Below are 21,757 nucleotides of genomic sequence, written 5' to 3' on the forward strand. Positions count from 1 at the left end.
TGCTGCTGTTGCTGTCAGCGGCGCTGTCACAAAATGATCTTTTCCCAGACCATGCAGACAGTTAGTAAATACAAATAAATCCATGTTTTCTTTATTCCTTCTTCTTTGGCTAGCCAATGCTAATGCTATCATTTTCTGTCGCATGTGTTGTTCATTATATCTGTCTGCTTTGAGTTTCCAATATGCTTTGCAGAGCATGACAACACGCAATGACAACTCCATTGTAAACCATTAACCAAAATGTTACGTTAATCTATCTATAAATGCGAGAAGTCTCTGTGAGTCTTTGTGTATGTAATCCGCGTATCTCGAGAACCGTTCGTCCCACCGGCTTCAGATTCAGCACGCGCGTTCCCCGCCGCGGCGCGGAGTGCCGGGCCTCGACCCGACCCGACGTACGGTTTTCCGAAACCGGCACAAAGCGTTCAGAATCTCCTTATGCAGAGCTGATTGTTGACATCAGGCTGTTCCGGAGGAAATAGGCACAAGCGCTGACTCATTGTGACATCACTTCATAAAAGGCTCTGACATCACGTATGCCACATGAGTCAACAAAAAAGGTCATGGTTACGTATTGAATGACATCAGTATGACGTGTTCTGATGTTCATATATGGGCTTAAATGGACACAGGCAAACATATGGTCAAAACGGCTCTTATGACAACAGGTATAATGGGGTTTGCATTAAAGGGTGGGGGGCATTCATTCCCTATTTCAAATTCGGCACGCGTGTTCCCTGCCGCAGCAGGTAGTGCAGTGCCCGGCCTCAACCCGACCCAATGCACGATTTTCTGGAACCGGAACCAAAGGTTCGGATTCTGATGTCTAACATCAGGGTTTTCCGGAACCAGCACTGTGTCTGCATAGATCTCCATATATTGGCATAAAATGGATGCAGACAGACAGATACAGATAACTCCATATATGGGCATAAATGGACACAGGCAAACAGATGGTCAAAGATCTCCATATATGGGCATAAAATGGACGCAGACAGACAGATACAGATATCTCATATATGGGCATAAATGGACACAGGCAAACAGATGGTCAAAGATCTCCATATATGGGCATAAAATGGACGCAGACATACAGATACAGACATCTCATATATGGGCATAAATGGACACAGGCAAACCGATGGTCAAAATGGGTCCTATGACAACAGGTATAATGGGGTTTGCATTAAAGGGGGAACCGGCACTGTGTCTGCAACACAGTCGGAGGCCCAGACAGATAAAGAGATCTCCAACGCAGACAGACAGATACGGATATCTCATACATGGGCATAAATGGACACAGGCAGGTTCGGATTCTGATGTCTGACATCAGGGTTTTCCGGAACCGGCACTTTGTCTACAGAGATCTCCATATATGGGCATAAAATGGACGCAGACAAACAGATAACTCCATATATGGGCATAAATGGACACAGGCAAACAGGGTCAAAAGCGTCCTACAGAGATCTCCACATATATGGGCATAAAATGGACGTTGACAGATATCTCCATGTATGGGCATAAATGGACACAGTCAAGCAAACAGATGGTCAAAACGGATCCTATGACAACAGGTATAATGGGGTTTGCATTAAAGGGCGGGACATTCATTCCCTATTTACATCGGTCCCGAGTTGGCCAGGTTGCCGACTAGACGCTCGGCCGCCCGAGCTTCTAGTATCAGCAATCGTTGATAATAATAACAAATCCAACTGCCCCATACAGTGTTGTGACTGTGAGTGAGTACTAAACAACTTTTCACAACCAATGCATCAGATTACACGCTGCATCGTTTAGTGACATATTGTGGCGTTATCTCTTTGGTGCAGTTGGTGCGTTCTCTTTCATTCAATCTCGGCTGACTCTGCTCCACTCGGGTAACAGGAACTGGCGATTTCACTATAGACACCCGCCCCGTGGTAAATGCTTGGAAATGGCCCCGTTACCTGGCTCGGGGCAGGTCGGATCCCGAGTAATTTCGGATCTCGGGCAGGTCCGAAGACCTCTAATTCCCATTGATTCAATCAGTGGCAGCAGAAAAGTTATCCTAGTAATCCATAAAGTTGTCATTGATGATGAAAGTTACGTCATTTTTGAGGAGTTACCCTGCCATTTCCAATGGCAGCAGGAAAAAGTCTATAAACAGTTACAGTTTACCCTAGAAGTCTATAAAGTGTCCCTAGAACTATAATGTGTTGCCCTGTCAGGCAACCACACTAATTAATCATAAAATTAATTAATTTATTTATTGAAATTAACAACCAGAAAATTGTATCAAAGTGCTGTGAGAGCCCAAACACGCTTGCTTACTCAGTTATTCGTTATTGCGACCGTCAGGTCGCACTTACTATCAAAACCTCCACCAGCTGTCCGTCAGTCCCTCCGTCAGTCTGTCTGTCACACGTCACACGTCACACTTTTGCCCTGCTCATATCTCCGCAACCGTTGCCCCGATCCATGCCAAATTTTGCACACATACTCCTTGCCTGCCCATCAATTCACACATGACCCTCTACTAGCGCCACCATGAGGCCGATTCTTGCAAAACACATTTTTGGACACAGCTCCTACAATTTTTACCCTAAAATCACGCAAATCGGTACACAGTATGTCTACACTCATGTCATCAACATGGATCTGTCCCATATAGCGCCACCTTCAGGCCTATTTTTTAAAACACATTTTTGGACACTGCTCCTACAGATTTTGCCCTAAAATTAAGCAAATCGGTACACAGTATGTCTACACTCATGTCATCAACATGGATCTGTCTCATATAGCGCCACCATCAGGCCGATTTTTTAAAACACATTTGTGGACACTGCTCCTACACATTTTGCCCGAAAATCACGCAAATTGGTACACAGTATGTCTACACTCATGTCATCAACATGGATCTGTCCCATATAGCACCACCAACAGGCCAATTTCTTCAAACACATTTTTGGACACTACTACACATTTTGACAAAAGGGAAGGGAAGAGAGAGAATGCTCACAAGCTGCTGACGATTGCCCTCAACAAGAAACCTCACTTTGTGGATGCCCTGGCAGAGCATGGGACCATTCTGGAGGAGAAGGATGTTGTTCAGGCAGACAACCTGTATGCCAAGGCAGAGAGCAGAGAGCACACCCTTCCTCTGGAGGAGGAGATTGACCAACGTCACTTTGGTATCATGGACAGCAAAGTGCACAGGCTTTTGTCCATTCCCAAAGGGCGAGCTGCCCTCAGACAGGCAATGGAGGAATCCCACTACCACCATATACCGGTATACCACACAGTGGCCATCGAAGGTAACATATTGACTCGACCAGAAATCCGCGCCACCATTGATGCCGCTAGGCGCTATGACGTTGCTGGCAAGGGCCTGAAGGAGTTCAACAAGGTCATGGTCCGTGCCATCCCTGGATAGCGCCTGAAGGAGTTCCACGAGCCCATTGGCATAGACGCAGCCCTGAAATATATTAAAAGCACCCTGTTGTCTAGAGCTGAAGACGACATCTCGCTCACAGACATCCTGGAGATCCACTGCAGAGTGCTTGGCGACGCAGACCCCGGGAAGGCAGGGAGGCTGCGTAAAGTCCAGGTGTATGTAGGACGCCATGTTCCACCTCACGCTCGGGATGTTGCCCGACTAATGCAAGAACTGGTCCAGTGGCTCAACAGTGAGGAGGCCCGTCAGCTGCACCCTGTGAAGCACGCAGCACTCGCCCACTACAAACTGGTCGATGTTCACCCCTTTGAAGATGGCAACGGACGTACATCACGCCTACTAATGAACCTGATACTCATGCAGGCTGGGTACCCTGCACCTAGTATTGTTCGCGTAGAACAAAGTGCTGAGTATTTCAGAGCTCTCGACACGGCCCAGGTCGGACATCACTGTGATGTCCGACCTTTCATTCGTTTCTTAGCCAAATGCATAAAGGACACTCTGGACACATTCCTGATGTTTACTAATGGCAGCAGCGGCCCTGGTCGGCCGTAATGGCGCCCTAGGCGAAATTGGCATTCGATGCCCTTCCCCCAGTACCAAAATTAATTAGAAAACATGACATTTTCTGAAATTGCGAGTGTGGTTGCCCGACTCGTGTGGGATCGATTGTAAAAAAATAACTATTGATTTCCATTCCCAATGATTCAATCAATTTCCAATGGCAGCAGAAAGGTTATCTCAGTAATCCATAAAGTTATGTCATTGATGATTAAAGTTAAGTCATTTTTGAGGATTACCCTGCCATTTCCAATGGCAGCACGAAACAAAGTCTATAAAAAAAGTTACAGGTTACCCTAGAAGTCTATAAAGTTTCCCTAGAACTATTATGTGTTGCCCTGTCAGGCAAACACACTAATTAATCTGAAAATTAATGAATTAATTTATTGAAATTAACAACCAGAAAATTGCCATCAAAGTACTCATAAAAACTTTGCACAGTAGCAACTTTTAAGAGTATTGAATGATGCTGAGCTGTCGCCCCTCCCTGCTTCACAGGCAAGCTCGCTGCCTCTGTGTGAGTGAGAGAGCATGCAGCTGAGAATGTGTGAATGTCTGATGTCCTACTTGGTTCTATAAATATTGTGAAAATACCACTTTCTGACATCATCTCAGATCCGCCATCCCACAAGCCATATTTGGGACAAGACTGATGACGTCATCAACATGACGTTGGATTCACAGAGAAGCCAGGCTATTTAATATACCTGTATTTGACCTGTATGCAGTCATGAATGCTACATTGATCTGGCGTTACACCAACTGCCGTGTCCTTGGGGGATGTGTTCTCCCTTTGGTTTCTCTTCGGGGATCTTTGCCACTAGGTCCTCAGCTTTGGCGTATACCTGTGCCACAGTTACGCTGCCAGCTCTTCGCTGCATCTTCTGCTTCTAAGACTGTGGAAAGTATAGTAGTGCAAAAGGCATTGGAGATGAAAAGACAAGGGAAGAGAGCAAATGCTCACAAGCTGCTGACGATTGCCCTCAACAAGAATCCTCACTTTGTGGATGCCCTGGCAGAGCGGACCATTCTGGAGGAGAAGGATGGTGTTCAAGCAGACCACCTGTATGACAAGGCAGAGAGCAGAGAGCACACCCTCCTTCTGGAGGAGGAGATTGACCAACGTCACTTTGGTATCATCGACAGCAAAGTGCACAGGCTTTTGTCCATTCCCAAGCTTAAGTCTGCCCTCAGACAGGCAATGGAGGAATCCCACTACCACCATATATACCACACAGTGGCCATTGAAGGTAACATATTGACTCTACCAGAAATCCGCGCCACCATTGATGCCGCTAGGCGCTATGACATTGCTGGCAAGGGCCTGAAGGAGTTCAACGAGGCCATGCGCCGTGCCATCCCTGGTAAGCGCCTGAAGGAGTTCCACGAGCCCATTGGCATAGACGCAGCCCTGAAATATATTAAAAGCACCCTGTTGCCTAGAGCTGAAGACGACATCTCGCTCACAGACATCCTGGAGATCCACCGCAGAGTGCTTGGCGACGCAGACCCCGGGAAGGCAGGGAGGCTGCGTAAAGTCCAGGTGTATGTAGGACGCCATGTTCCACCTCACGCTCGGGATGTTGCCCGACACATGCAAGAACTGGTCCAGTGGCTCAACAGTGAGGAGGCCCGTCAGCTGCACCCTGTGAAGCGCGCAGCACTCGCCCACTACAAACTGGTCGATGTTCACCCCTTTGAAGATGGCAACGGACGTACATCACGGCTACTAATGAACCTGATACTCATGCAGGCTGGGTACCCTGCACCTAGTATTGTTCGCGTAGAACAAAGTGCTGAGTATTTCAGAGCTCTGGACACGGCCAATCACGGTGATGTCCAACCTTTCATTCGTTTCTTAGCCAAATGCATAGAGGACACTCTGGACACATTCTTGACGTTTACTAATGGCAGCAGCGGCCCTGGCCGGCCGTAATGGCGCCCTAGGCGAAATTGGCATTCAATGCCCTCCCCCCAGTACGAAAATTAACTAGAAAAAATATGACATTTTCTGAAATTGCGAGTGTGGTGGCCCGACTCTTGTGGGATCAATTGTAAAAAAAACGATTGATCCCCATTCCCATTAGAGGTCTTCTCGGGTCTAATTTTAACTACCCAAACTCAAAGGGACCCGGGGAAAATGGAGCCGGACCCATATGGCCCCGTCTATAATTTGGAATTTCAGAACCGTTACCCGAGCAGCCCCGAAACATGACGGACCCGGTCTGACGGCCCTGTGCCATTATTAGGCCAATTAGATCCGATACCCACGCAGAACGAGAGGTCCGACACCCGAACCTGTGGCCCTGAAATGAAAGAATTCCAACGTTATTATATTAAGAGTTGTATGAGACGTCTTTCTTACCTAAAGTTGCCATGGTTGCAGCTGCTGCTGTTGCTGTCAGCGGCGCTGTCACAAAATGATCTTTTCCCAGACCATGCGGACAGTTAGTAAATACAAATAAATCCATGTTTTCTTTATTCCTTCTTCTTTGGCTAGCCAATGCTAATGCTATCATTTTCTGTCGCATGTGTTGTTCATTATATCTGTCTGCTTTGAGTTTCCAATATGCTTTGCATGACAACACGCAATGACAACTCCATTGTAAACCATTAACCAAAATGTTACGTTAAAGTCTCTGTGAGTCTTTGTGTATGTAATCCGCGTATCTTGACAACCGTTCGTCCCACCGGCTTCAGATTCAGCACGCGCGTTCCCCGCCGCGGCGCGGAGTGCCGGGCCTCGACCCGACACGACGCACGGTTTTCCGAAACCAGCACAAAGCGTTCGGAATCTCCTTATGCAGAGCTGATTGTTGACATCAGGCTGTTCCGGAGGAAATAGGCACAAGCGCTGACTCATTGTGACATCACTTCATAAAAGGCTCTGACATCACGTACGCCACATGAGTCAACAAAAAAGGTCATGGTTACGTATTGAATGTCATCAGTATGACGTGTTCTGATGTTCATATATGGGCTTAAATGGACACAGGCAAACATATGGTCAAAACGGCTCTCATGACAACAGGTATAATGGGGTTTGCATTAAAGGGTGGGGGGCATTCATTCCCTATTTCAAATTCGGCACGCGTGTTCCCTGCCGCAGCAGGTAGTGCAGTGCCCGGCCTCAACCCGACCCAATGCACGATTTTCTGGAACCGGAACCAAAGGTTCGGATTCTGATGTCTAACATCAGGGTTTTCCGGAACCGGCACTGTGTCTGCATAGATCTCCATATATTGGCATAAAATGGATGCAGACAGACAGATACAGATAACTCCATATATGGGCATAAATGGACACAGGCAAACAGATGGTCAAATATCTCCATATATGGGCATAAAATGGACGCAGACAGACAGATACAGATATCTCATATATGGGCATAAATGGACACAGGCAAACAGATGGTCAAAGATCTCCATATATGGGCATAAAATGGACGCAGACAGACAGATACAGACATCTCATATATGGGCATAAATGGACACAGGCAAACCGATGGTCAAAATGGGTCCTATGACAACAGGTATAATGGGGTTTGCATTAAAGGGGGAACCGGCACTGTGTCTGCAACACAGTCGGAGGCCCAGACAGATAAAGAGATCTCCAACGCAGACAGACAGATACGGATATCTCATACATGGGCATAAATGGACACAGGCAGGTTCGGATTCTGATGTCTGACATCAGGGTTTTCCGGAACCGGCACTTTGTCTACAGAGATCTCCATATATGGGCATAAAATGGACGCAGACAAACAGATAACCCCATAGGGGACGGTTCTCCATTCCGAAACCCCCCCTTTCCGAAACCCCCCCTTTTCGAAACCCCCCATTTTCGAATTTCTAATTTTCGGAAAGGTGGGGTTCCGGAAATTGCGGTCGGGACCTCACCATTCCGAAATTCAGAATTTGAGCAGATTATTCCACCAGCAGGGCTTAAAGTGAGCCGGAACGGCCGGAACCCCCGTCAACACTAGGGCTTTGCACATAAAGAGTGCTGCTGCATTATATCCTATATTAATTATATGGACTTATAATAAAGTGAATATGCCTAATATGAATGCCATATAGGCCTATTAATTATATGGACGTATAATATGCATGACGCACTGTGCGTCTGGGAACACATTGCCAAAGGGCACAAAAAAAAGAAGAAGAAAAAAAAGCCAAGCCGATCATCATCATAGATTCAGAGCCTAATAACTAATATGTAGGCCTACCGGTATTTGCTCCGCCTAAAAATAAACAAGGAATGCATGCCAAACTATTGCGTGATGCCTGATCAATGGTTGTGAATGTGATAATCGATCTCGGTGGTCGCCCGCAGTGAGTGCACCTGCAGGCTGGCTGTGCTGCTCCCGCAGCATTCATATTCATTACTGTCTGAAAAGGCATCCAATAAACTGAATAAAGACTACTATGTGAATTGTGAATAACTCTTTACCTACTGTCGCTGCCGGCTGTGATGTGATGCATTTTGAAGGTCCATGAAGAAGTCATCCTTAATTGGGGTGACGACAACCAGAATGCAGAATAGACTATCATTGTTAGTTGGCTGAGAATGTAATGCCACAATGGTTTAAATTATCTAATGTAACTTTGAGAAGCGCAGAGCTGGTCAGAGTCCAATCAGACCAGCTGCGGGACTGCTGCGCTAATTGGGTTGACTCGTTGACCCTATAGGCCTACTTGCGCTATTCGGTTTATAATTGAAAAATGGAAATGCAATTACAGTAGGCCTATTAATTCATTTATCTGTCTGTCTGTCTGTCTGTCTGTCTGTCTGTCTGTCTGTCTGTCTGTCTGTCTGTCTGTTGATCATTTTCCCATTGCACACAAAACGTCAAGTCAGTCAGTTCAGCACCGCAGGCAGCCCCTCATCAAGTGGTTGCACTTACGTATGAGACAGAAATGGGCCTCTAATATTTGACAATTTGGCCAATGTTTAATTTTGTTAGAAATGTGCAGATACTGCTCTATAGACGTAGACTTTGTTGGTTTGTTTACTGTCGAGTGAGAAAATGGTGCATGCATATTAAGTTAATCATCTGGGGACAGAATAATTTGGGTCCCAACCCACAGGTTGAGAACCACTGGTATAGCTCCCAGTTACCAATGGATCAATTAGCGCGGTCATTATTTGCTTTCAAGGAAAAACAAACAATAGATGTGTGAATTGCGCCGGTCATTAGCTCCTGCTGTGACATCAAATGGATATGGTCCACCAATTAAGGATCAAATCTAAGGCAATTGTGGTGATAAAGGATTTCGGTGTCTGGAAGTTTGAGTGGAGTTTTTGGTGTGGGGATTCGACAAGAGATGACATCTGCTATAGACTACAGTCTCACAGCTGAAAAAGGGAACTGCATGCGCTGAACTTTATGACAACTAGGCCTACTATAACTATACTTCCTAAACGTCAAGGAGGGCGCTCCACTAATCACGTACAACCAGACAAGCTAGGATCACCTTTTAGTAGATCATGTATCATTGATTTATGCTGTCATGAAACTGTAGGCCTACTTTTTCATATGCAACCTTCAAATAAATTCTTCAATCCAGCGATCAATCAAAGGCGCCTTACTCTGTTGCGCACCTTAATTAGGTTTTGACAGAAATATGTGATACACTGACTGATCACAGCCACAATGAACAATCATCTGGTCTGTATGTTTAATGTTTTTTCGTCTGTGTATCCGGGAGTGAAAAGCCTATCTGCAGATTCAGCTCATAGCGCGGCAGCGCACGGCGGTGCACAGACTTCACCGATGCTCCGTGTGTGTGTGTGTGTGTGTGTGTGTGTGTGTGTGTGTGTGTGTGTGTGTGTGTGTGTGTGTGTGTGTGTGTGTGTGTGTGTGTGTGTGTGCGTGCGTGCGCGCGCGTGCGTGCGTGCGTGCGTGTGTGTGTAAAGCATCTGCTGTTTGTATATTGTGAGTTGTTTGTCATCATTTAAATAAACGTGTTGACACAGGACAGTAGGCTATACAGTACAGTTCAGATGCAAGTCTAGCCTATAGCCTAAAATAACTGACCAAAGCATTGCTGTGTTTACGTCAATGTTCATAGTGTCACCTGTAGCCTAACTACTCTCAGTACTCTGGGGGGGGGGGGGGGGGGGGGTTCAAAGAGCCTCCCGTTCAAAGTAGCCTATCTCAATCATGAACTTCACCTCTATAGGTCAGGAACAAAGTACTCAATCATTAACTACACCTCTAACAGGTCGGGAACAAAGTACTCTCAATCATTAACTACACCTCTATTGGTAGGGAACAAAGTACTCAATCATTAACTACACCTCTATAGGTCGGGAACAAACTCAATCAATTAATTGAGAGGCCAATGAAAAAAATAGTATAAAAGGAGTCAATCAAACAATCAAATTTGTTTGAGGCAAGTGAGGCGAGGACGGAAAGTCTGTGTAAGTTGAATCAACATTTAAATTAAAATAAAACATAGTAGCCTACAAATATGGCTTATTTGCAAGTTGGGAACGCTAGAGGAGGGAAAGCCCTCATCATTGATGAGTACCGTTATCTACGGAATAAAGAAATTGTGGGGGAGAAGACGTACTGGCGGTGCACTCGGTGCAACATGTTTGTCCATACCCGCTGGCTGGACGTCCACGCGGACCCACCAGCGGAGATAGTGGTGTTGATTCCTCCGGGGGACCATGGGCACGCACCAGAGGCCGAACTGGTCCGCTGCACCGCTCTCATCGAGCGGATGCTTCAACGTGTGGCAGCGGACCCCACCATCCCTGTCAAGCGCGTGTATGACGATGCTGTGGCCCAAGCCGCTGCTGCTGAGCTGCGTTTCATGCCGCCCTGGAACTCTGTAAAATCACGGCTGGAGAGGCGCTGGGCAAGCCTCATGCCCCCCATTCCAGCTACTGTCCAGGAGGTGCAGGTGGAGGGCGAATGGGCCCTGACATGGTCAGGCCACGAATTCCTGGCTAAACACCATGTCCAGCAGGGGTTCGTGGCGTTTGGGACCGAGGCCAACTACACGAAATTGAGCCAGTGTAACCAGGTTAGATCTGTTAAATTGAATAATTTACAGAGTATTTCCACGATACTATTTTGTCTAATTTATATCAGTATGAACACAACAGTGGTGTAAACTAAAGCAACTATAAGTACATATAGTTAAGAAGTGTACTTTATGAAGTATTGTACTTTACTTGAGTATTTTCAACTTCCAATACTTTTACATCTCCTCCACTACATCTGGGATCCAAATATTGTACTTTTACTCCGCTACTAAACTTTAGTTACTAGTACTTTGCAGATATAGCCAATACTTTCATATTTTTACTCAAGTTCATTTTGAATTCTGGACTTTTACTTGTAACGGAGTAGCTACATCTACAGTGCAGTATTGATACTTTAATTTAAGTAGGCCTACAAAATGTGAGTAGGCCTACTTTTTCCACCTCTGAGTAAAGAAATTATTGTGTTGTTTCAGATATATATGGACGGCACATTTAAAACATGTCCTCGGCCATTCTACCAAATGTGTGCCATACACGGCCGCTACTTGGGAAGGGTGGTCCCATTTGTCTTCGTCTTGATGAGCGGCAAAACGACGGAGATGTACAGCGCCGTCCTCTGGCACGTCAAGAGGAGGGTCGCGCGCCTCACAGGGCAACCGTAAGTGTGTGTGTGTGTGTCTGACTATGAAATGGGCCTGATGAACGCCTTCCGCCAGGAGCTGCCAGCAACCAGGATCACTGGCTGCTATTTCCACCTGTGCCAGAGCTTCTGGCGGAAAGTGCAGGACATTGGCCTTGCAGGTTAGTGATGGTGTATTAACACAACCCAACAAATAGACATTCTCTGTGATTTCTTGACAGGATAAAGGACAAATGATTCAATGGATGTGTTGTAGGTCAAGTCTAGTAGTATGGTTATATGCAAATAGATAGATAATAATGTTAAGAGCTGGCAGGAAAGATTCATAACAATATACTGCTTGCAAATCAGACTTATTGGATTTTAGCCAGTAATCAATAATTATTACTGACAAATAAAATAAACATTGATGATGATAATTATATTATTATTGTTATTATTATTATCATTTGTAGGCCTAGTAGTAGTAGTAATTGTAGTAGTATCATAGTTCTATAATAATATTACTATTCATTCATTCTTGATTTGAAGCTTTTTGTTCTTTTGTAAACAAATATTAGTATCGAGCATTGAGTGCTTATGAAATTAATATGATTTTAGTAGTAGGTTAACTATATATATATATAATTAACTATTTCTTCACTTAATGTTTGCAGGTCCATATAGGCAGGACCAGAACCTCCGGGAGTGGGTGAGGAAGGTTATGGCCACTGGCTACCTCCCCGTTGCCCTCCTGAGGGTGAATTTCAGGGCCTTCATCAGAAGCCCAATGACCCGCCGCCTTCTCCGCGAATATCCCCCACTGGGTGACTTCATCCAGTACCTGGAAGACACCTATGTGGGGGAACAGGCATTGTTCCCCCCCGATGTGTGGTGTGTGTTCGGCCGCCGCTCAGACAGCAGGAGCAACAATTGGGTGGAAGGTATCTTAGATCTTTATTATTATTACTATCGATGTTGTTGTTATTCTTATTACTGTCTGTTCTGTTTGCAATAGGACCTAACACTGAGCAATGTGGAATGAAATGTCAATGGGCCATGTGCTATGTGTGCTTATGATTCTATGATTATTTCAGCATGGCATCACAGGTGGAATCTGCGGGTGGAGAGGCGCCGCCCCTCCCTCTGGGTCTTCATCCACAAACTTAAGGATGAGCAGAGGACAGTGGAGTCAAATTGTCTCCATGCGGACCGCGGGGAGCAAGCACCGCCCCAGCGGAGAAAATGGCGGGTCATGGAGGAGAGGTTTGAGAGTTTCTTTATACAAAGAATAATGAAATAATAAAAGACTGTAGGCCTATATAGGTCCAGGGAGCAGGTGGAGGCTTTGGCCTATAGATGTATTGGTCATTTGAGGAGCATCCACAGGGGAGTTATACCTTATTGAACTTATTGTGCTCAACAAAAATGTTTTCACTTATTAATATTATATATTAATTAATTACCAATATTAATGACATAATGATTTTCTCAAACAGGCTTCGGAGGATCCGGAGGCAGTATACAGGAGGAGAAAGGACCCTGGAACAATACTGGGAGGCAGTCCAATACTGCGTCCATAATTTTGTGTAGGCCTCTGCGATTCTTTTTCTTTTTTTTTTAATTTCTAATTGAATCTAAGTTTGTTTGGAATTGGAACATGGAGCAGCTGAATTCAAATGTTAGACATTTTGAAATGGGAGTCTGGGACATTATACTTTAGTACAGTGGTTCTCAACCTTTTCAGGCCATGACCCTCTACCCCGATGGAGGCAATACATTTTGTATAGGCCTAACACTGTTTTATTTGAAAATAGCAGATACATTGCCCCAGTTAATTTCTTTCTTTTCTTTCTTTATACTTTATTTATTCAGGGGAGCCCATTGAGAGCAAGCTCTCTTTTTTCGAGGACACCCTGATCACAGCATATGACACAATTTAATAATGTCTGTCTCTAATATTTGATCATTTGGCCAATGTCTAATTTGTCATTTTAGAAGCATTGAAGTCCTTTTATTTTCATTAGAAATGTGCATTTATATACACTTAAACTTTATTTTGGTTTGTCTACTGTTGAGTGAGAAAACAATGTTGCACATTAAGTTAATCATCTGGGGACCCCCCAAGCCATGTGCGGGTTAAATCTAGTTATATATAATAAGTTAAATCCCCCTTCGACCATCAGCTCCCATTAGATTTCTGACCATTACGGCCCATGGCCGTCCTCTCAGTGAATGCTTTCATTTCTGATCACCGCTCCCTCGATCACGCATTTATTTTGTGAGAAGTTGCTCACAGCCAGCAGCCAGATAAAAGGAAAGTGCCAAATGGGTATCCACGCTGTGCCTAATAGCCATGGGCCGATTTGTGGGTCTCTCACCCTCGCTCTGCCAAATGGAGACGTTTTACGCACGGAGAAAGCCTGGTGATGCGAGGTTACGCGCGGAGCGAGGTGAGACTAAACAGAATTATATTATGAGAATGTGGCCTTAATTTGTGAAAATAGCAGATCCATGCTCACGCCTCGGTTAATTTAATATTTTATCATTTGGTCAATGTTTAATTTGTCATATGAGCATTACAGTCCTTCAACATTTGTCACTTTACAGTTAGACTTTATGTTGGTTTGGTGAGTGAGAAAACAATGTTGCACATGAAGTTAATCATCTGGGGACCCCCCAAAATTCCCGACCTTCAGGTTGCAGAACCACTGCTGTAGTATCATCTTGTCAAAACTTTTGTGCGTTTACTTATTATTGTTATTTAATTATTATTGTTATTTAAAACTGTCATCATTGAAATAAATATGCCATCTCAGCTGTTACAGAACACTTAACGCCTGGGCTTTGTTTAATTTATCGCAAGAAAGTTCTAATTTGGTTTGAAAAGTAGGCTATGAATGAAGACTGAATGAGCTTTATTACCGGTAGTCATTGTTGCATAAAACAAGTTCAAGAACAACGAAATTGGAGCAAACCTTTATTGTTAAGACAAAACAATAAGTTACATTTATAAAAAAGTATAGATAGCCTACGAAGTAAAAAAAAGTCCCGTCTCACAGCTAATGTGCATGATGAGCGCAGCTATATAACAAGCTGTTGTTTAAGCCTGTTGGGTCTTTTAACACGCCTGTCAGGTCAGAAGGCAGCAGTTAAAACAGTGGGATTGGTGTTTGAGGATGGAGAGATAGGCGGCGCGTAATGAAGGCTAGGGGAGGCTGTGCGCCTTCCCAAATGCTGCTGGGTATTTCCAAATGATATAACCTAATATAAAGTAGGCTACGGACGCTGCACGCAGCTTTAGGCCTATATAGACGACGGCGGCCGCGGCGCTGAGAACAGCTGGCTGTACAAGCTTCAGTCACACACTCACATCGCGTCGCGGATGTGCCCGGTGTGACTCTGAGCTTGGAGGTCTGCTATTCTCTGCACGCAACATCATCGCGGGACAGAGGTAAATTAGGCTTGATGATGATGGGATGCAGTTGATGTGATCATAACGCTTTCTAGTCTCTGTCTCTCCGTTCTATATGCTACTACGATTTTTTACTTAGGTAAAAGTATCAATAGCATACTGCATTATTGAAATACTGTGTTACAAGTTAAAGTCCGGAATTCAAAATTTGGGTAAAAGTAGGCTACGAAAGTGATGGCTTCAAAATAGGCTCACAACGTGTCACAGCGCAGCGTGACGCGTTGTGAGCTTGTAGATTGGCTATTTTCAAATAGTCTAAAACGGGGCTAAATGCACTATGCATTTATGTTTTATAATAGGCCTATAATAATTTACATCTGCAAAGTAACTAGCTATGTTTTCATATAGGTCTAATTGTAGTGGAGTAAAAATACAATATTTGGATCCGAGATGTTGTGGAGTAGCCTAGTATTGAAAATAAATAAATAAATAAAAACGTTTGGCTCACCCGCCGCTTTGAGAAAGAGAGATCTCTCATGCGAGAGAGAGAGCGCTAAAGTCAGATATAAAGATAGTCTTATATAGGCTATATTCGGAATAGAGGGGTGCTATAGAAGAAGAGTAAACACCCCCATTTCGAATAATGGAAGTCCATGTTCGGAAAGCGGGTGCTTTTTCATTTCGGAAAAGCGGGGCTTATATAACATTTGGAGACACCGCTATTTCGAAGAATGGAAGTCAATGGTCGGAATAGCGGGATTTCGTAATAGCGGGGTGAACCCAACTCCATATATGGGCATAAATGGACACAGGCAAACAGGGTCAAAAGCGTCCTACAGAGATCTCCACATATATGGGCATAAAATGGACGTTGACAGATATCTCCATGTATGGGCATAAATGGACACAGTCAAGCAAACAGATGGTCAAAACGGATCCTATGACAACAGGTATAATGGGGTTTGCATTAAAGGACGGGACATTCATTCCCTATTTACATCGTTCCCGAGTTGGCCAGGTTGCCGACTAGACGCTCGGCCGCCCGAGCTTCTAGTATCAGCAATCGTTGATAATAATAACAAATCCAACTGCCCCATACAGTGTTGTGACTGTGAGTGAGTACTAAACAACTTTTCACAACCAATGCATCAGATTACACGCTGCATCGTTTAGTGACATATTTTGGCGTGATCTCTTTGGTGCAGTTGGTGCGTTCTCTTTCATTCAATCTCGGCTGACTCTGCTCCACTCGGGTAACAGGAACTGGCGATTTCACTATAGACACCCGCCCCGTGGTAAATGCTCGGAAATGGCCCCGTTACCTGGCTCGGGGCAGGTCGGATCCCGAGTAATTTCGGATCTCTGGCAGGTCCGAAGACCTCTAATTCCCATTGATTCAATCACTGGCAGCAGAAAAGTTATCCTAGTAATCCATAAAGTTGTCATTTATTTATTGAAATTAACAACCAGAAAATTGGATCAAAGTGCTGTGAGAGCCCAAACACGCTTGCTTACTCAGTTATTCGTTATTGCGACCGTCAGTCCCTCCGTCAGTCTGTCTGTCACACGTCACACGTCACACTTTTGCCCTGCTCATATCTCCGCAACCGTTGCCCCGATCCATGCCAAATTTTGCACACATACTCCTTGCCTGCCCATCAATTCACACATGACCCTCTTCTAGTGCCACCATGAGGCCGATTCTTGCAAAACACATTTTTGGACACAGCTCCTACAATTTTTACCCTAAAATCACGCAAATCGGTACACAGTATGTCTACACTCATGTCATCAACATGGATCTGTCCCATATAGCGCCACCTTCAGGCCTATTTTTTAAAACACATTTTTGGACACTGCTCCTACAGATTTTGCCCTAAAATTAAGCAAATCGGTACACAGTATGTCTACACTCATATCATCAACATGGATCTGTCTCATATAGCGCCACCATCAGGCCGATTTTTTAAACCACATTTGTGGACACTGCTCCTACACATTTTGCCCGAAAATCACGCAAATTGGTACACAGTATGTCTACACTCATGTCATCAACATGGATCTGTCCCATATAGCACCACCAACAGGCCAATTTCTTCAAACACATTTTTGGACACTACTCCTACACATTTTGACAAAAGGGAAGGGAAGAGAGAGAATGCTCACAAGCTGCTGACGATTGCCCTCAACAAGAAACCTCACTTTGTGGATGCCCTGGCAGAGCATGGGACCATTCTGGAGGAGAAGGATGTGGTTCAGGCAGACAACCTGTATGCCAAGGCAGAGAGCAGAGAGCACACCCTTCCTCTGGAGGAGGAGATTGACCAACGTCACTTTGGTATCATGGACAGCAAAGTGCACAGGCTTTTGTCCATTCCCAAAGGGCGAGCTGCCCTCAGACAGGCAATGGAGGAATCCCACTACCACCATATACCGGTATACCACACAGTGGCCATCGAAGGTAACATATTGACTCGACCAGAAATCCGCGCCACCATTGATGCCGCTAGGCGCTATGACGTTGCTGGCAAGGGCCTGAAGGAGTTCAACAAGGTCATGCGCCGTGCCATCCCTGGATAGCGCCTGAAGGAGTTCCACGAGCCCATTGGCATAGACGCAGCCCTGAAATATATTAAAAGCACCCTGTTGCCTAGAGCTGAAGACGACATCTCGCTCACAGACATCCTGGAGATCCACTGCAGAGTGCTTGGCGACGCAGACCCCGGGAAGGCAGGGAGGCTGCGAAAAAGTCCAGGTGTATGTAGGACGCCATGTTCCACCTCACGCTCGGGATGTTGCCCGACTAATGCAAGAACTGGTCCAGTGGCTCAACAGTGAGGAGGCCCGTCAGCTGCACCCTGTGAAGCACGCAGCACTCGCCCACTACAAACTGGTGGATGTTCACCCCTTTGAAGATGGCAACGGACGTACATCACGCCTACTAATGAACCTGATACTCATGCAGGCTGGGTACCCTGCACCTAGTATTGTTCGCGTAGAACAAAGTGCTGAGTATTTCAGAGCTCTCGACACGGCCCAGGTCGGACATCACTGTGATGTCCGACCTTTCATTCGTTTCTTAGCCAAATGCATAGAGGACACTCTGGACACATTCCTGATGTTTACTAATGGCAGCAGCGGCCCTGGTCGGCCGTAATGGCGCCCTAGGCGAAATTGGCATTCGATGCCCTTCCCCCAGTACGAAAATTAATCAGAAAACATGACATTTTCTGAAATTGCGAGTGTGGTTGCCCGACTCGTGTGGGATCGATTGTAAAAAAATAACTATTGATTTCCATTCCCAATGATTCAATCAATTTCCAATGGCAGCAGAAAGGTTATCTCAGTAATCCATAAAGTTATGTCATTGATGTTTAAAGTTAAGTCATTTTTGAGGAGTTACCCTGCCATTTCCAATGGCAGCAGGAAACAAAGTCTATAAAAAAAGTTACAGGTTACCCTAGAAGTCTATAAAGTTTCCCTAGAACTATTATGTGTTGCCCTGTCAGGCAACCACTCTAATTAACCTGAAAATTAATGAATTAATTTATTGAAATTAACAACCAGAAAATTGCCATCAAAGTACTCATAAAAAACTTTGCACAGTAGCAACTTTTAAGAGTAATGAATGATGCTGAGCTGTCGCCCCTCCCTGCTTCACAGGCAAGCTCGCTGCCTCTGTGTGAGTGAGAGAGCATGCAGCTGAGAATGTGTGAATGTCTGATGTCCTACTTGGTTCTATAAATATTGTGAAAATACCACTTTCTGACATCATCTCAGATCCGCCATCCCACAAGCCATATTTGGGACAAGACTGATGACGTCATCAACATGACGTTGGATTCACAGAGAAGCCAGGCTATTTAATATACCTGTATTTGACCTGTATGCAGTCATGAATGCTACATTGATCTGGCGTTACACCAACTGCCGTGTCCTTGGGGGATGTGTTCTCCCTTTGGTTTCTCTTCAGGGATCTTTGCCACTAGGTCCTCAGCTTTGGCGTATACCTGGGCCACAGTTAAGCTGCCAGCTCTTCTCTGCATCTTCTGCTTCTAAGACTGTGGAAAGTATAGTAGTGCAAAAGGCATTGGAGATGAAAAGACAAGGGAAGAGAGCAAATGCTCACAAGCTGCTGACGATTGCCCTCAACAAGAATCCTCACTTTGTGGATGCCCTGGCAGAGCGGACCATTCTGGAGGAGGAGAAGGATGGTGTTCAAGCAGACCACCTGTATGACAAGGCAGAGAGCAGAGAGCACACCCTCCTTCTGGAGGAGGAGATTGACCAACGTCACTTTGGTATCATCGACAGCAAAGTGCACAGGCTTTTGTCCATTCCCAAGCTTAAGTCTGCCCTCAGACAGGCAATGGAGGAATCCCACTACCACCATATATACCACACAGTGGCCATTGAAGGTAACATATTGACTCTACCAGAAATCTGCGCCACCATTGATGCCGCTAGGCGCTATGACATTGCTGGCAAGGGCCTGAAGGAGTTCAACGAGGCCATGCGCCGTGCCATCCCTGGTAAGCGCCTGAAGGAGTTCCACGAGCCCATTGGCATAGACGCAGCCCTGAAATATATTAAAAGCACCCTGTTGCCTAGAGCTGAAGACGACATCTCGCTCACAGACATCCTGGAGATCCACCGCAGAGTGCTTGGCGACGCAGACCCCGGGAAGGCAGGGAGGCTGCGTAAAGTCCAGGTGTATGTAGGACGCCATGTTCCACCTCACGCTCGGGATGTTGCCCGACTAATGCAAGAACTGGTCCAGTGGCTCAACAGTGAGGAGGCCCGTCAGCTGCACCCTGTGAAGCGCGCAGCACTCGCCCACTACAAACTGGTCGATGTTCACCCCTTTGAAGATGGCAACGGACGTACATCACGGCTACTAATGAACCTGATACTCATGCAGGCTGGGTACCCTGCACCTAGTATTGTTCGCGTAGAACAAAGTTATGAGTATTTCAGAGCTCTCGACACGGCCCAGGTCGGACATCACTGTGATGTCCGACCTTTCATTCGTTTCTTAGCCAAATGCATAGAGGACACTCTGGACACATTCTTGACGTTTACTAATGGCAGCAGCGGCCCTGGCCGGCCGTAATGGCGCCCTAGGCGAAATTGGCATTCAATGCCCTCCCCCCAGTACGAAAATTAACTAGAAAAGATGAAACTTTCTGAAATTGCGAGTGTGGTTGCCCGACTTGTGTGGGATCGATTGTAAAAAAAAAAATAACTATTGATTTCCATTCCCATTAGAGGTCTTCTCGGGTCCAATTTTAACTACCCAAACTCAAAGGGACCCGGGGAAAATGGAGCCGGACCCATATGGCCCCTCTATAATTTGGAATTTCAGAACCATTACCCGAGCAGCCCCGAAACGTGACGGACCCGGTCTGACGGCCCGGTGCTATTATTAGATAAATTAGATCCGATACCCACGCAGAACGAGAGGTCCGATACCCGAACCTGTGGCCCTGAAATGAAAGAATGCCAACATTATTATTATTAAGAGTTGTATGAGACGTCTTTCTTACCTAACGTCGCCATGGTTGCAGCTGCTGCTGTTGCTGTCAGCGGCGCTGTGCCTCTCGTTACAAAATTATCTTTTCCCAGACCATGCGGACAGTTAGTAAATACAAAAAAATCCATGTTTTCATTATTCCTTCTTCTTTGGCTAGCCAATGCTAATGCTATCATTTTCTGTCGCATGTGTTGTTCATTATATCTGTCTTTTTTGAGTTTCCAATATGCTTTGCAGAGCATGACAACACGCAATGACAACTCCATCATAAACCATTAACCAAAATGTTACGTTAATCTATCTATAAATGCGAGAAGTCTCTTTGAGTCTGTGTGTATGTAATCCGCGTATCTCGTGAACCGTTCGTCCCACCAGCTTCAGATTCGGCATGCGCGTGTGCGGAGTGCAGTGCCGGGCTTCGACCCGACCCGACGCACGCTTTTCCGAAACCGGCGCAAAGCGTTCGGAATCTCCTTATGCGGCGCTGATTGTTGACATCAGGCTGTTCCGGAGGGAAAAGGCACAAGCTCTGACTCATTGTGACATCACTTCATAAAAGGCTCTGACATCACGTACGCCACATGAGTAGGGTTTTCCGATTAATCGATTTTTAATCGAAATAGGGATTTCTTCCTTTGGACGATTTAAAAAATAAGAAATCGTCAAATCGAGTTTCACTTTAATTAGGGTAATTCTTACTCATTGGAGCCTTGCAAGGGGCAAAACGTACACAGTCCTCCTAAAGCAGGACGACAAGGTCCGACACCAAATTAATACTAATTTCTCTCAAATGTGTAATTTCTTTGATGTGCATGCAGAGCACATCAGACTGGGCAGAGCTCACCACAGCTCTGCGCTCACTCGCGCTGGTACAGGCAGCAAACTGAACAAACGCTGCTGAGCTGGTAAACTTACTTGTTGTTGTAGTTTGAAAGAAGCTTATTAATTCTGTGTTACCCACCTACTGTAGTCCTACTGTCCCTGTCACTGTGTTAATTTTGCGTCGGAGACTCAGGAAGCAAAGCGCTTCGCCTCCGTTTACAATCAATCAACATCTCCGTGCATGAGCAGTGCAGGGGCGGCCTTAGCTATTTTTTCCACCCGTTTCACCAGCCTCCAAGAGCTGGCTTGTTTTGGCTGTTTTGTCACTCACTATTGATAAGGAAACACTAAGGACGCTAAGTTAACTTCTGTATG

At 45.4% G+C, this 21,757-nt stretch overlaps 2 protein-coding genes across 2 annotated transcripts; both read left to right on the top strand.

The window, feature by feature from the left end:
• Nucleotides 1–4,925: 4,925 nt before the first annotated feature.
• Nucleotides 4,926–5,930, top strand: LOC308285297 (protein adenylyltransferase FICD-like; the record flags this gene model as incomplete). Its single annotated transcript, XM_080726013.1, has 1 exon — nucleotides 4,926–5,930. One exon carries the CDS (start codon nucleotides 4,926–4,928, stop codon nucleotides 5,928–5,930), a length of 1,005 nt encoding a protein of 334 aa, XP_080582139.1.
• A 13,193-nt stretch (nucleotides 5,931–19,123) lies between these two features.
• On the top strand, nucleotides 19,124–20,140 carry LOC308285298 (protein adenylyltransferase FICD-like; the record flags this gene model as incomplete). Its single annotated transcript, XM_080726014.1, has 1 exon — nucleotides 19,124–20,140. One exon carries the CDS (start codon nucleotides 19,124–19,126, stop codon nucleotides 20,138–20,140), a length of 1,017 nt encoding a protein of 338 aa, XP_080582140.1.
• Nucleotides 20,141–21,757: the final 1,617 nt, after the last annotated feature.

The sequence above is a fragment of the Nannobrachium achirus genome (genome assembly GCF_963921795.1).
Source record: "Nannobrachium achirus genome assembly, chromosome: 5".
NCBI lineage: Eukaryota > Metazoa > Chordata > Actinopteri > Myctophiformes > Myctophidae > Nannobrachium > Nannobrachium achirus.